The sequence below is a fragment of the Rhopilema esculentum genome, chromosome 4 (assembly GCF_057945365.1).
Source record: "Rhopilema esculentum isolate cy_ngs chromosome 4, ASM5794536v1, whole genome shotgun sequence".
Lineage (NCBI taxonomy): Eukaryota > Metazoa > Cnidaria > Scyphozoa > Rhizostomeae > Rhizostomatidae > Rhopilema > Rhopilema esculentum.
The window spans coordinates 434312-450488 of NC_142818.1; the positions used below are offsets into that span (position 1 = coordinate 434312).

A 16177-nucleotide genomic window follows, 5' to 3' on the forward strand; every position below is an offset into this window, starting at 1 on the left:
AACCAACGCATCATTGATGAATTCAAAATTTTTCTGCTAAATGTATTACAGTTTTTTTGAAAGCATATTTAAAAAGAATATTCATAATTTATTTTCAACTATCAAAATTCATAAACCATTTTAATAGAGAGTTAAGGTTTAGGACTGACTAAGCCTTTAAATAGAGTTATATTCTAGTGAAATAGAAGGAAGGGGAATATCAGTGTTGAAGTCGAAGGGTACATGTGGCGGCCCTTGAGCAAGCCGTGTTCTAAACACTACAGTCTAGATTTTTACAGCAAATGAAAAGAACCAAAGAAACAAAAAGAAAGTGTCATCTATCTTATCCTGTCTTCCATCCACAACCGTATGGTTCTCGGGAATCAACGACCAGAACACATCTCAATCAAAGCACCAAGATGCAATTAATGGCTCTACCAAACACGATGATCCAACGAACAAACCAACATCAACCAAATAATACTAGAAAGTGTTAAAGATAATATACAACTTATAATAGTTGCATTTAGAAGAAATGCGATGAACTTTTAATGACCAGATAGGTTGCCAAAGAATCAGTTGCGAAGGAGTAACTTCTTCAAATTTTAAACTGTTACTTACTATCTGCTACTTCAATTCATCAAAAAGATACGATTTCTTAACGAACTAGCACTTAAACGGTAAACGCGTTGTACGCTTGTTGCAAATGCTAGTTGACGAAGTCCTTCATTAACGCGGAGTTTCAGTTATTTAAGATTCAAAATACCGTAAGTTCTCTTTTAAGCCCCCCGGATAGGCTTATTATTTTTCAAAACTTTAAAGAGGAGCATGTAAAAGAGGGGGACTAAATTTAAAGAGGGGCCCTTAATAAATATTTTGTAATAAAAACCATTTACAGTGGTAAACTAATTTTTTTTATTTGCGAAATAAAAAAAAAATTAAGCCGTCTGTATCAATGGTATTGTCATCGTCATCAATTATTAATTTTAAAATATCTTCTTGGGCCATGTCGCCTTCGGAAATCGAGCATTCGAAAAGGTCGACTTCATCCCTCGGGGTGCCAACGGCTTGAAATTTTGGTAAAAGGCTCTCACATGGTCCATGCTTAAATGCACATTAAATCTTTGTCTTCGGGTCTGTCGAGACTTGAAGAGACATGGTGTGAGTTTTGATTTGGTGCGAAGTATTAAACGACTAATATATAAACGGTCCCAATTTGAACGGTACATGTTTATAGACAATATTTGGCGATTTTTAGAGTTTTCTCACTGAATCTCTACCATTTTCAAGAAAAAATAGCAGTTTTTTCTGACTCGCCCCAGACCCCTTATAGTAAATTGGTGTCCATAAATCGTATGTAAACTGCATAATTCTCAAAAAAAGACACTATAGATTCTATAAGTGCGAAAAAGTTTTGTTTGAAACAAAAGATCTTGGATTATTGGGCAAATGCAAGAATTTCGAAAGGAACTTGGATATTCCATGTTCGAAAATGTTATGAAAAATTAATTGTCAATCGACTTTTACAAATTTGTCCTGAAATTGTATCAGACCCGTCCCAATTTGAACGGTACATGTTTATAGACAATATTTGGCGATTTTTAGAGTTTTCTCACTGAATCTCTACCATTTTCAAGAAAAAATAGCAGTTTGTTCCTGTCTCACCCCAGACCCTTCATGGTAAATTTTTGTCCATAAATCGTATATACACTTGAAAATACGAAAACTCATAAATTGAGAAATTTTTGTAACAACTTCGATTGAGATTTTTCTGTTGCAACTTTTATATGGTTATGCATTCACATACCGATTCAATGGATTTTGAAAACTTTGTCTTAATTAACATTAAGAAATATAAATTTTCAAAACAACAAACGAAGGTTGCCTTTTTGATGCTTTATTTATCATCGATATACTTTTCAGTTATGATAGTTAAGTTACCGTAAATTTTCTTTTAACCTTTTTCTAATTGATGACGATGAAAATATTTTTCGGTTTTTTTATAAATCTATTTCAAAACATTCCAATTAAAAGCCCTTTGAAAAAAGTTAACTTGCCTCCATAAGTTTGCCTCCTCCTCCAATCTCCATATGGCCCACAACTAGCCCTTTCAGATTTCATAGGCCTGAATTACCCCTGGGTTCAAGTGACTATGTTGGTTTCCTGTATGCCCTGGTAACAGGTCTTTTCCCCACACATTGTAATATTTCAATAATTCAATCAGCATATTTTTCATCTTATGATAAACACACGAAGCCTGCTCGGATCATCATCTCCTTTGAGACGGGGCGCTGGAAACAGGCTATTGGTAGCGTTCGTAATGCATTTTTGTTTCCCTAAAAAATGTTAAAACGGCACCTGAAATCATTTACATAACGCGCCTTTAAAGTTGTGGTGCACATGTGATAAACTATATTGCTCACTATAATTGAATTCACAGTACCTTGCGTGACATAAGCCTTCTTTGCTTTCTATGTCAACTACTGCTTCCATCAATTTTCAAAAAGTGGCGCAAAACATAGACAACAGTTTTCAGATTATTGGTCTATATAGATACAGAAGTCTTCATTTTTTTATTGAAACATGAACATAAGTCCAAGTTCATATATTTTTGCCTTGATAGGGTTTCGACTTTTGGTATTGCGAGAGTTGGGGTTTTTGCATATTCTTATTTATTTCTAAGCATTCAACTAACTCTATACTTACTTTCATACTTTGTTTTTTAATTGCTGGTTGGTTGATCAAGAATTACCTTTACCTTTTAATTGCTGGTTGGCTGAATTTTTCCACTTCTAATGAAGTGCTCTACTCTTTCTTTGTTGTTGTTTTAGATCTCCTATGAATATATATTGCTTTTTGAAGTTTGCATCATTTAGCTATAGTTTCTTATTTCAGTCCTTACTATTTCAGCTTTAAACATTTGTTTTCCTGCCTTCTGACAATTTACTAGATGCCAAATGTAATGCTTAGGGTGTTGGTGTAAACTTTTTAGGCTTAATACAAAATTATTTCATTGACAGACAACAAACGGTGAATCTTAGTGGCTACTTTCATACTAGCCGCTAGTCGCTAACGGAGTACACCATTGGACAATCCTTGTACCTTTCTCCTTCAATTCTTGTCAAAATGACTTTTTCTTTATCAACAAAGAAGTGTCTTTCTGAGCTTTGCAGATGTTAACAAAACATATTGTCTGCTAGAATTACTAAAAGGTTGTAAGTTAGTAAAAATTGGCACACGCAAAAGCAATTAGGATCTCGTTCCTCGATGTTCAGTAACGACTTGACGAATAACCAATGTTAGTGTTTTGTGTTTTAATATCTGTACATTTATATTCATTACATTTGAAAAAGGTTATTAATTATTAATTTATTAATTAATAAGGTAACAAATAGTAAGATCAATTGGTTACAAAAATGTTTCAACATATCATTTAAGACTAACAAATTTAATCAGATAACGCTTTTAAAGACATCTGTACATCTTTCACAAAGTCACTCTTGACTTCAACAATGTCATCATCATCCTCAAAGAAATGACAGAAAAACAACAACAAGCCATCTTTATCGGAAACTATGTTCAACTTCTTAATTGAGGTTGGCTGTGGCAAAAGTTTGTATCTATTTCCAGTTTTGTTGTCTAACCATTTTCCTGGGATGGATGCCTCCATTTCTGCATTATCAATCTCAGAAATATTCCCTTCATAATAGAAAAGCCAGAACTTGCCTTTTCTTTTTGTGTAAATTGGAAGAATAACCCCTCTTTCAAGGGACAAAGTACTAAGTAGGCTATTTATGGCACTTTCATCAAAGAAGTGGCCAAACTGTTGCAGCAATAGTCTTGATTCCTCGTCTCGTAACTTGACAATAACATTAAGATCGTTTTGAGAAATTTTCCCATTACCATTCAGAGCTCTTTCTGCGACATCTGCATCCACGAGCTTCAAAAGACATGGGGGAATCTCTATTTCCTTGTCTTTCACACCGATCCCTGCTCCTTGTGATTCATTGATTTTTACAAGAAATTTTATTTTCTTGTGATTTTCCATGATCTTTTGTATCTGACCATGACCATGAAGTCCTTCTATTTCGAAGGCGCCATTCAAGTATGGTACTCTGGCATTGTCAATTTTTACTGCTTCAGCTATAAATTAACAATACTAGAAAGTCATTATTAAGCTTATAAAGTTTAGCAAAAACAACTTTGATGACAAAATAATTGACTTCTCAATATTCAATGAAACCTTCAAGAAAGGATAAAAATGCCAGATAGGTAATTCTTTAAAGCTTAGTAGACTGATTCTGTGATAATTTTGGTAAAAATGCTTTTTGATCAACAAATTGCCAATCAAAAGTTTCAGGTTGTGAAAACGTTTGGAAAGAGTGACAGAGTAATATCAAATTTTAATTCGTTTTGAAAGGGATTCTCTTGGTTAGTATCTTATGAACATTTATTATCACTACATCTTTAGTATCTTATGATTCAATGGTTATTACCGTAAGCTTCGTTAAACACGGCTTGTAAATCCTTGTATGTATAGGTCTTCTTTTCATTCTCATCGCCCACATCTAAAATGAACAAGGATTATGACGCAGCTATATTTCAAAATAAATTTACTAGAATCCTGTATACACCACATGAAATTATCAAATTGCCCCCGTGTGAAGGGTAAGTTCCAAAACTCTGCCATATTGCCATGTGAGATTTGATTAAAAATTGAACAAAAGTAATTTTAAAAAACATTTGATGAAAATATAACTATTTTAGCTAAAAATTTGATGAAAAATGAAATATTTCAGAAATGTTATTACTCTCGAGTAGCGAATAAACGTGGGTTAGAATAATCGAAGGGGTGATGGGGGTGGGTTAGACAATTAGGGGAGGAGGTTGGCAAATTGAAAATTGTTGTTTTCCGTTTCATTGTTATACACCTATCATTTGATGTTAAGCGTGAACAGTTGCCTGATGACTAAGTGAGAAGAAACTCGAAGTAACAACTTAGAACCATCCAGCTCTATACATTAAAGCGTAAATTAGTTATGTTACTGATGCATTGAACTCGTGATATCGGGTTCTGTTGAACGCGCTTTTTTACATTTCTGCTTGCGTTTTGACATGAATTCTCTGACAGAGTTCTCGGTAAGTTAACGTGACAGATGTTTTACGCTTACGCTTATCATGTTCAAAATAATTTCGCCTATTAATTAACTAATAGAAGGGAAATGGAATTAAAAGGGGGTAGGTGGAAAATTTTTCAAAAGCTAGTAAGGTGGGGAGAGTGATTATTAGGTACTCGAGAGTATGCTACAATCTTAGAAAGCACGATTTCTTACCTACCCTTGGTGCCACAGCCTCACAGAGAGTCAAGGGATGAAGAACAGGCAAAAGTACTCTCTGAGGCTCTGGCACACAGGGTATTTCTTACCAAAAATCTGCATTGAGAGATGGGTGTGCATACAAGAAAGCCAAGCCTCTAGCTGATCCAAAATTTTCAAGTTTAGGCCCAACAAGTAACATGATGGACATTTCTACTCCAAGACTTTCCAGGGTAGATATCTAACAAACAAATTTATCATTCAAATCAATCATTAACCACAATATTCAAACATTAAGCTTATACCATTTGCTGTTTGTCGTGACCAATGGGTGTCGCAAAAATTGAATTTGGTGTGCAAAGTATATGTGCCAAATCTACCCAATCAATACACACATTTACTTAACAAGATAAAATTTCAAGTGGAAAATTTTGGTTTAGAAGAAAAACTATAGCATGTCAAAAAACAAAAATTGCATACATTAAAATATTTTATTTTTGAGCAGTATCTTTGTTTTCATTCTAACTCTAGACAAATCATAGAAAGCCATAAAATCAAATTCAGATCAACAACTTTCTTTCATGATCCATCTAGGGACTTGAGGGGCCCATACAACAAATAGATTTTAGTATACTTTATATAGTAGAAACGTGAACAGAAAAAATACCAAACTTTGTCGAAGAAGTGTATGTTCCTGACTGATTGTTTGACTGAATAGGCAGGTAGTCTGCCAACTGAGAGTACAAGGTTAAAGTTACGGTAAACGTTTCTGACACAATATTTGGCTTTCTCTCTCTTAAAGCCAAACTATTAACGGAATCGGATTAAACTATATATCATTTGATTCACAAAAATTATGTGGTTCTAACCATATCAAAATAATTAGCAAATATCTTAAAATGAATTTTTCCAGGCACATTTATCGCTTAAATGAGTGTACCACCTTCAGAAGCTATTTTGTACACTTGCGTTTAAGGTAAAAAAGTCTGACTTATATTAGCAGAAAGCGCAGATCCTCAGCTACCAAATTGTGTCTCAGATTTTTCAAATCCCTCCTTCTTTTGAAACAAAAACCTTTCAAAATTGGTAATCAATTTTCCAACACCCCCGCAGTTGTATTTGGCTATAAAAGACGGACCGGAGCAAATACAAAGATTTTGCGACCTCAACTAAAAGTTTTGATAAAGAAATTATGGAAACCTTTGTTTACATGGGATTTTTCCATTTTTAAAATTTCTGTTAGTTTCAAACATGGTACCATTGCGTGCTTTGAAAATTCGGGTTCTAGAATGTGAAGAAATCAAAAAATGGATGTTTTCATACGGTAAACGTTTACCGTAACCTTAAACTCAATTGAAGAAGCTATGTTTGAACATTAATACATACGAATGAAATTTATAAACCTGATGCAGTAGTTTTTTCTTGTGTTGTTTCACTAGAAAAGCCATCTCTTCTTCATTCATTTCATTTAATTCATATCTATTAAACTTCTCAGCCTCCTCTTCCATTGTCTTTTTCATTTCATTGTCAGCCAGTTCCCATTCTCTTGCAAAAAATTTGTTTCTTTCTGCATTGTTCTTGAATCCTTTCAACCTTCCTAAATAACAAAGGGATATTTTGCAAGATACACAAAAGTCAAATAAGAACAAAAATTGAATATGTATATATCGGTAGCGGATACCTGGGAGGCAGTCACCCCCAATATTTTGGAGGACAATAGTCCTTGGCTCTAAAACAATGGGAAAATATGATGTCATCTTATAAAAACAATAGGCTTGCTCCCAATATTTGACGAAGTATCTACCCCTAGTATATATATAAAAAAGAAACCATTTTTCAAAACAAAGAACGGCCTCAAAATCAAAAGGCATACAAAATTTTGTGATTTTCAATCAATTTTGTTGACAATATAGCTGGAGACAAATCAAACAAAAACCTCCAAAAGTCTCACAATTCTCAATAACCAACTCTGGAATATTTTATGTAAAATAAAAAATTATCCAGCATAAAAAATACTTCTGCTAAAAGGAACGGCCAACAAGCATCGGTTGTGAGATTGTGCATGTAGTGGCATGTTTATCTTTTGTGTCGTTCTCTTTGTCAAATGACAAAACAATTATTTTTGAAACAATAGGACCTCAACAGGTGTTTTCATGTTTAGATCTGCAACCAAATGGAGTAGCATTGTTCGTCAACCCATAATTTCATGGTTACCAATATGTTTCAGCAATTTAGCTATTTTAAAACATATATAACCGTCATTTGTCTCTAAGATGCTCAATAGCAACAATTAATTTTGGCAGCACTTCAAGACAGTTCAGTACTTAATGTTGACCTTGTTTCTAATACAAATGGCTGCATTTCCAATTTCATCTACATCTAACTAGTATAATACATCACATAAAAGCAAACAAATACCCTCTCTTGACAAATTGCGATAGAACATGGACCTGGCTGAAATTTTCCTCTCCCCTTTGAATCTTTTCTTTTCCGCCTCATTATCTTCCCCTGGATCTTCTTCTCCCCTACTTGCCTTTCTAATTTCTTTTGCTTTGTGATTCCCAATCCATTTCTACATGCATAAAAGATAAATTTATGATATCTAAGTTACGATATCCAAACCAAACTAAATAATATATGCATTATATAAAAAACAGGATTCCTCCTCAATCAGTGTGATATAAACATAAAAGTCAATTGATACATTTATATATATAAATACAATCAGAAGGCTGATTTGGGGAACATTTTTTCACAAAGGTACTGCCCAATTGCATTTACTGCTGTTGGTAGGAATGGAACTCAAGTTTGCTGCATCAAAAACCAAAGTTAATTTTCACCGAGCCAATGAAATGAGGGAAGGATTCTCGAAGCCAATACTAGAGATGTAGGCTGTTGTTTCTTCTATTTGACTACAAGCCTTTGTCAGACCAATTCCAACCATAGATACATAATTAGGCTATAAATATCGTCATATTGGAAATGGGGGAAAATATTAATAGCAGCCGTTACTTTTCAATGCCAAAGACCGCATGTTTGCCTCTAATTTCATGTTCGAGTACATTAAGGGAAAATTGAGCTCAATTTAAAATTGGCGCCCACTCTTTACATTTTAACCAGCAATGTTATTCGTTGTTAACGTTTTCATTGACAATATCTTTCGGTATTGAATTGGAGAATCCTATTCCTATATTCTCATAATCGTAAATGACCTTTACTCTTTGGACTGATAAACCAGCTACTTTGGATGCTTCGCTTATCTTTTCCGTGTCCAAAGTCGATCTCATGCCATCATTGAAATATTGAACCAAGATTTGTTTTTGGTTGTCTGTCATCAAACAATAATTTTCGCCCCTTTTTGTTCCTGAATTCATTTTCTATAAGAAAGTGTATAGAGGTTTAGAAAGGAGCCAAATAACGAAAATTCAAACGCAAAAAAGTTTCGAAAACGATTAGATAAGGCCTAATTTGTACCTAAACAATAATTCGTTTCAAAACATATTATCATCAGGCCTAGAAAAAAAATACTGCAGTCTACCGTTCCAGAAGACTAAGTGAATGTAGATTTATAAAAAAACAAATGCAAAATAACTTACCTTTCGCTTTGAACTTGAACGGCTACCGACAAAACTTTCAACCAAATTTCTGCTGTCAGAAATGTTTCAGTAATTTGTTATAAAAAATTGCCAAGCGCCTTGACAACTCAAAAGCCCCAGGGAAAACAGCGCCGCAGCTAACATGTGTGGAACTATGATTGTGTGAGATGATTAGAACATGGTTATTTGTCCAAATTCTAAATCACCAGATGGCAGAGATGATCATCTGGTGTAGCTATTGTCTATCTTCTAAACTTTAGAATATGGATAATCTCTATTTAGAACGTGTTATACTGGTGGTGCTAAAGGGTTCAGTCCCCCTACCTTCCCCCTCCCCCCTTAAATAATGCCAAAAGCTTTTTAAAACACCAAACAACTTCTTTTCCATTAAGAGTACTTTTCTAAACATATATCATGATTCACCATTTTCATATTGCTCAGAATAAGAGCGGCTATTAGTCTCTCATTATTGACAACTTTTGGATAAGAGGTTTAGGGATTCAACCATCAATTTCCAACCTTGTCAATCTTGCAAATACCGTACAAGGTTTGACCAAGACTAAATGATTTTAAAGGATTTCAAAACAAGACAATAAGATTTCTACGAAAGGTGTAAGAGATTTCCCGTGATTCCCCCTTCGAATGCTACCATTGAGATTGACCTCGTTATCAAGCGCACAAGTTTCAAAAAAAGGCTGACACCATTTCGCACATGTAGGGAAACATAGCGAAATCATCTGTTACTATAACCGATGTATTATTTATTATTTTAATCAAACTAAAAAGCAAAACTCTCGTCCAAAAGAGATGCCAATCGTGCCCTTTTCAGCTATGTTTGAAATTTTTGAACTGAGTTCTTTTACATTAATATCAAAGAACAGTCAGTCGACCGTACATAGCCAAACAATATTTCATGTGAATCATAATTGATACGATATCATCTTTCAGAGCCTTTCATGTTGGAAAGAGCATGAAGTGCAGTTTCAAGCTGTAACTTTTAGCTATTCGTACGCTTTGAGAGAACAGGGGACCAAGGATGACACCAAACAGTCAAAAAATAAAGACTTCCAAGAGCACCTTGTCTAAGGAATAACATATTTAAATTAAAAATCAGTCCAACTAGCAATTAAAGTGAACTTCGACAAGAAGATAGGCATTGATATTGCATCACCTGTTACTGATGGCCCCCCTTATTGCATCAGACTGACTGCTGTTGTCATCAGACATTAAACTTCAGTGACTTAAAGCGAAGTTGCCATTTTATACCTCAAATTCATTGACACTTGAAATTGGCAAGTAAAGACTATTTCTACAGATGACAAGAGCACTCTAATAATCTTAGAGACTTGTGTCGAAGTCAATGAAGATGGTACACAGGCAGTACATTGCATAGCCAACGAGAATCAGTGTTGATTATGAAAAGAGTAAATTCATCACTGATGTGCAAGAGGGGGCTTCGAAGTAGCTAAGTAAACCTAACTTAAAAGGCGAACTTAACATGATTCAAAGGAACTCTTTTCACATTCCTGTTAATCTCAAGCACAAGAAAATTAGTTCAGTTAGATTAAGAGAAGCAAAGGCAAGGGTAAATAAAGTCTTGAACTATTTACAAGGAGATTCGTCAAACGCACAAATAATCCTACATATTAACAACAAAAGGCTAAGAGGGCACAATATCAGATGAGACCAGGACATCGGTTTTTATGTTCGGAAATAGCCCATTCATTGAAAAGAATGTTTGAATTATGATTAAGTTTTTCTAATCAGCTTAGAATCTTGGCTCAACTTAACAGCAGAAAATTTTCACAATGTATCTAACTCGAAACATCCCACTTACTTGCAGTTGCAGTTCGCAAGAGATCAGCTGAGCGAATAACACAATGGTAAAGTATTGTCTCAAAGAAACATCAAAATGAAATACAAATGAAAAGTGCGGAACAGGTGCCAGAAAGCGTACGGCACAGCAGAAGGGCAATTCATTCTTGCAAATTGGGTACAAGATTTCAATGAAACCAAAAGGACTTATATTATTTTAAGATGAAACGATAGGATTAGCTTGGGGATTTGCTTCTCGGGTAAAATAACAAATCACGTGTCGTTTTGGGCTCTTTTACGTGTATCCCTCTGCTACGATCTAATATCATGATATGTTCAAAGGTCAATATATGGTTTAGTTTATTATTATAAGAAACGTTAAGCTTCTTGTGTGTTCAGCAACAAGATGCGTTTAGAGGAGTTCTGAATCAAAGTGTTTTCTTGCTAAAGAAAGAAAGATCTAGATTGGCACGCTTGAAGCATCCAAAAAGGCTATTAAAACATCGAACTGAATTAAAGTACTATCTACTTATCTAGAAATTTTGTTATCTCAAGAGTATTTCGTTACTACTAATTATTTGTTAATCTATTTTTATTGTTTTAACTGTGTTTTTGTCTTTTGAGTATCTAAGTAATGACAAAGATTAGTTTTATGAACCACTAGGTGTGCAGATGATAAACCCGAACTCCCTTTCAACTCAAATGCGACAAACACAATTCTTTATTATTCTTCAACTGCATTCGTAAAATTGAAGCTTTCGAAAGGTCACTTTTACATTCATGATTCACCTCTGTACAGAAAGTCAAAAAATTTGGCCGGGGGTTGTGAGTTTCCAAGACTTTCTTCCGTGATTCATTATCTAAACTCAGTCTTTATCACCCTCTTTCTTGGTAACAGTACATGAGGTTTTTCAAAATGAATGAAAGTATGTTTTGGAAAGAAAATTTTGCATCACTCGTGCGCTTATGAGTTAGCCTGGGTTCCAGACCCCAAACTAGAAGTCTATTTGGAGTCTGGGGCTCAGGCTATTATGAGTGGGCATAAATCTTTATCACGCAGTCGCAATTGTATCTAGTGGACTTTATCAATACCCATCCTTTGTTGCATGCCAATTTCAACACCGTTCTGCCTGAGGCTTTGAAGCTCCAGCTTGAACTTGTATTGTTTTAGAGCTTTACGAAATGAAGAGTGCATTGAGTGGATCGAAACAAATTCCTCGTGCTTTCCTGACTAAGCTCTAACTAGCAATTTCTCTCCAATAGCATGGAAAATATTTTTTACGGAAGATGAATGCAAGGAAACCCCAGTATGTTCGATGGTGACTTAATTCGGTGTTGAAATATATTGAATCCGTTCTTTTCACCATTAGCAGCATAGGTGTGCGGGACGGGGATTCGAGGGGGCTGAAGCCCCCCTTTTCGATTCGGGCAGCCAATTTTTTTGGGCAAGAATCGAACAGGAGCCTTCTCCAAAGATAAAAAGTATCAGAAAACTACATTGTGAACACGTCTATAAATCTCTGAGATGAGTAAAGTGACCGTAATCATGAGCGCCTCAGTAGTAATGGAATAATGTCGAAGAAACCTGTTGTGTTAAAACACAAAAAAGCGACACGACGTAGCCTGCGTCCCAGTCCATAAATGCTACCAAATTTATGAATGCAGCAGCATTTGTGGACTGGGGCACAGGCTAAAAAACAGCAAGTTTTTCTTGTTAGCTAGTGTAAGGTGAAATATAGAGCTTCAGTTGAAGAGCTTTAGAAATTTTGGAAAGTTATTTGAATTTGAGCAAAGTTTTAGAAATATGTACGTAAAAGCATATTGGGCTTCTTTTGTTCCGGGGCCCTTAGTTATCAAACTAAGCTATCCTAGACTGCCTGGCATTAGGGAATGCAAGTGTGAATGCTAGCCTTCCAACAGAAATCATCAGAAAGGATGTATCTTTATCCAAAGAAATTCTGCAAATCAAATAGATCAAACAAAAAAGTGTGAGGATTGCTTAAAATGATGCATGATTACAATGTCTAAAACAGCAAAGACTTGACAATGTCGCCATCTTGAATATCGAGCCTCACTGTTCAAATTATGTTCTTGAAAATAATATCGATAAAATAGTCGACTTATTTCGTCGCCGTCGTGGGAGAGATTCGTATTTCTTTTAATAAAACCTCGAAAGCTATTTGGTAACGTGTCATGTTTTTAAAATGCTAATTAGTTAGCCTCATTTTAATGATGTTGTGTAAGAGCATTCCCCCGTAAAAAATGGATGTTAGTATTCTTCGGGCAAAAAAATTGAGCATCTCCCTATGTGAACTCACCCCATACGCCTATGATTAGCATTGACACTGCTAGCTAAAAGATTATTGAAAAGAATAATAGATAAAACAGCTACAAACCTGAGTCATGATTGAGTAATCTTTTGAATAGACAAACTCCCATTCTTTTCTCTCCAATTTGCATCTTTCTTCATACAGTGAATCACCCGAGCTAAATGTCATATTCTGCGGAAAAGTGCAAACCGTGCTATTGTGTGTGCAACGCCATGGCGAGTTGTGCGCAGCAAAATACATTATGAGAACTTGAAGTGTTTGGGGTATAATGGAAATGCATAGCATGGCTTCTAGAACATATTGAAAGCGAGAAAATTCTCCAACAAGCGGAAGTATACTGTCCACATCAAGCTCTTGCATTTTCCCTTGAGATGCCATTTTTCTCCAAAACTTCTCTTCTGTTTATACGGTATCTACGTCAACATGCAACATCTACGACACCGGAACAGCAAATCCAATTCCTGTTTTCGTCTAGTTAAAAAGTCCCCTGAGAAGATAAACTTTCTAGCCAATCAGAGATCAACAAAACGTTCGCAACGGGTTGCTACGATCCATCACAATCCGGGGGATGGGAGGGTATCACGCAGACTTTGCTCAACCCAGGTGTTTCAAGCCAATCGTTGAACAATGGTGCTTCCACAGCAGGGTCTCTAATCCAGCTTGTTCTTGAAAACGTCACAGAGTTTTTACGGAACGAAAAAGATTCGTAAGGTCGTAGCTACGTTGAGGGTGCAGGGGGTGCGGAAACCCCTGGCCAAAAACAGTCGGTGAATCAAGTAAAAAATTACCTTCAGTCGGCAAATTAGGAAACCACCTGAATTCAGTAGAAAAAGTTTTCAAACGTTATAGTAAAAAGCTTGTCAACTTTAATTTGCTAAGGATTTTGTAAAAAGAACATTAAAGCAACAACGTAGGCTGCTTGTCATGAAACCAAAAACATATGAAACCGGGTGTCGATTTAAAATGCTGTAGATTGAAAGTTGGACAAATATTTTGCGGATGTATGTGTCGACAATTAATGAATTTCTGGTAAATTTTTTAATCAGATGAATTCGTTGTATACAAACATCCCCCTCCCTCCAAATAAGGCCAGCCTCTGGACGGCCCAGAATTACCCTTTTTGGAATAAGATCAACTTTTGTTTTAGATATCGTCAATGGTTACGAGAAATGTCAATCAGGAAAATTGATTCTCTCGACAAGAAGCTCATGCATTGAAAAGCCACGTCAATAATAAGCCACGTCAATCAGTCAGCAAATTGAGAGCGGCAGAAGGGGAACTCCTGCCTATCAGGTTTAGCCCAATGAGGTAAAAATAAACACTAGAGTGCGAACTCCTAATCGAGGCCCGAGGCCAGCATGCGCACGGCTACCATTTTGAATGCATGGCAAAAAAGTTCCATGCAGTACGGTAGTCATTACGCGTCGCCAGCTTTTCGGCAATATTGATGTTTCTAAACCGCAATGGTAATTTCGTGTACGGCGTACGGATGCCAAAATAGATACGGCAAAAATGTTTTGAGCAGTGATCCTTCAATGGATCCTTTGGGAAACGGAAAACCTATCGCGTTTCATAGGTACGGTATGCCATGCATGTTTTGGCCTAAAAATGTGAAATGTCATACTATGCGAAGAGCCTCGCGGCTGGGAATTTTTTTATCGTCCCTATTTCTATATGGTGAACTTTAAAATGGTTTTGATATTCTTTTGTCGGCGGAGAAAATACAACTTTTCTTTAATGCAAGTTAAGTTTTATGTATGTATTAATTGGTTTGTACATGGCTTTTGCTAGAGGATTTTGAAAAGCGTTTAGTAAATAAATCCTAATAAAGCAAACTTCGAAACATCTAAAATCCTTTAAATTTTGTAATTTTATGTTTCAAAATTTCAACACAAAAAATAGTTGAAATTAATATGCATTGCATTATACTGCAGGTTTCCAGCCAATGAAGCACTCCGTTTGCAATGGGTTAAAGCTATGAGGCGTGATAAGTGGGCCCCATCAAAGTACAGCTACATTTGCAGCGAACACTTTTTGCTCACTGACTACACTGTCCCCCCTGGTCAGCCTTACACAAAATTAAAAAAGTCAGCTGTTCCATCAAAATTTAACTTCCCCCCTCATTTACTACCAAAAGTAAAAAAGGCCCGCCGCTCCATTATCTATGCAAAACCAGTAAAGAAGAAAGCAAGCCCAGCAAAAAACACAAAAAATGCCACATTTAATATCAAGGAACATTCTTATTGTAAAAAAGCTGAAACAAAACAATCACCAACAAAATTAAGACTTAGAAGGAAGATTAAAACTCTACAACAAAATCTAAGAAGAAAAAACAAGAAAATAAAGTCATTGAATGATTTAATTCAAGCTATGACAGACAAAAATCTCCTCAGAGAAGAGCCAGCCAAACTTCTGAAAGACCAATTCTCTGGCCTCACTTTGACAATGTTTGAAAATCAAATAAAGAATTCAAAGCGAAAAGCTGGGGGTAAGAGATACCACGAGGAGATTAAGAAGTTTGCCTTAACCCTTCATTTCTATTCGCCTAAGGCATATCTATTCATGAGGAAAGTCTTTGACCTACCACATCCATCTTCTTTAAGAAATTGGCAGTCTTCTGTGAACTGTGAGCCTGGATTTTTCAAAGATGTTCTAGAAAATCTTGCTGCTCAGCTTGCCAACAACACAAACATGTCTGACTGTGCCTTAATGATAGATGCAATGGCCATAAGGAAGCAAGTGATTTATGACAAGGGCAATCAGAAATTTTCAGGCTTTGTTGATTATGGAGGTTGCATCCCGGAAAACAGTGAAGACCAAGCTTCTGAAGCCCTAGCATTTCTTCTTGTTGGTCTGAGAAGTCACTGGAAATGTCCAATAGGATATTTCTTTACAAATAAGTTAAACGGGCAAATACAGGCATCACTAGTTAAGAGTGCATTGTCCTTGGTTGCTGATTATGGCTTTAGGGTTTGGTCACTAACTTGTGATGGCACATCTGCTAACCTTGAAACACTTAGGTTACTTGGTTGCTCATTCACACCAAATTATGATGGCATGATAGCCTCTTTCCAACACCCGACTAGGCCATATGATGTTTATGGAGTTCTAGATGCATGCCACATGGTTAAGCTAGCGAGAA

At 35.7% G+C, this 16177-nt stretch overlaps 2 protein-coding genes across 5 annotated transcripts in view; both read right to left on the reverse strand.

The window, feature by feature from the left end:
• The window catches only part of LOC135691403 (solute carrier family 22 member 15), a 50914-nt gene extending 36801 nt beyond the window's left edge, over nt 1–14113 (reverse strand). The window contains exon 1 of the mRNA XM_065209255.2: nt 13102–14113. Within this exon, the coding sequence (XP_065065327.1) occupies nt 13102–13413 (312 nt within the window). The 5' untranslated portion in view covers nt 13414–14113. The remainder of the gene's footprint in view (nt 1–13101) is intronic.
• On the reverse strand, nt 2555–13095 carry LOC135688637 (uncharacterized). Of its 4 annotated transcripts, XR_016145302.1 has the most exons (6): nt 8891–13095; nt 8507–8671; nt 7713–7866; nt 6698–6891; nt 4476–5535; nt 2558–4122 (listed from the first exon to the last, which is right to left on the reverse strand). XR_016145302.1 is itself a non-coding variant. In XM_089116108.1 (4 exons), the coding sequence occupies exons 1-4, from the start codon at nt 8666–8668 to the stop codon at nt 5401–5403; spliced, it is 645 nt and encodes a 214-aa protein (XP_088972234.1). In that variant the 5' UTR covers nt 8669–13095; the 3' UTR covers nt 4157–5400. The 4 variants fall into 4 exon arrangements, 1 of the variants encoding a protein (XP_088972234.1); XR_016145303.1 differs by having other exon boundaries at nt 2555–4122; nt 8513–13095; XR_016145301.1 differs by having other exon boundaries at nt 8507–13095.
• Nucleotides 14114–16177: the final 2064 nt, after the last annotated feature.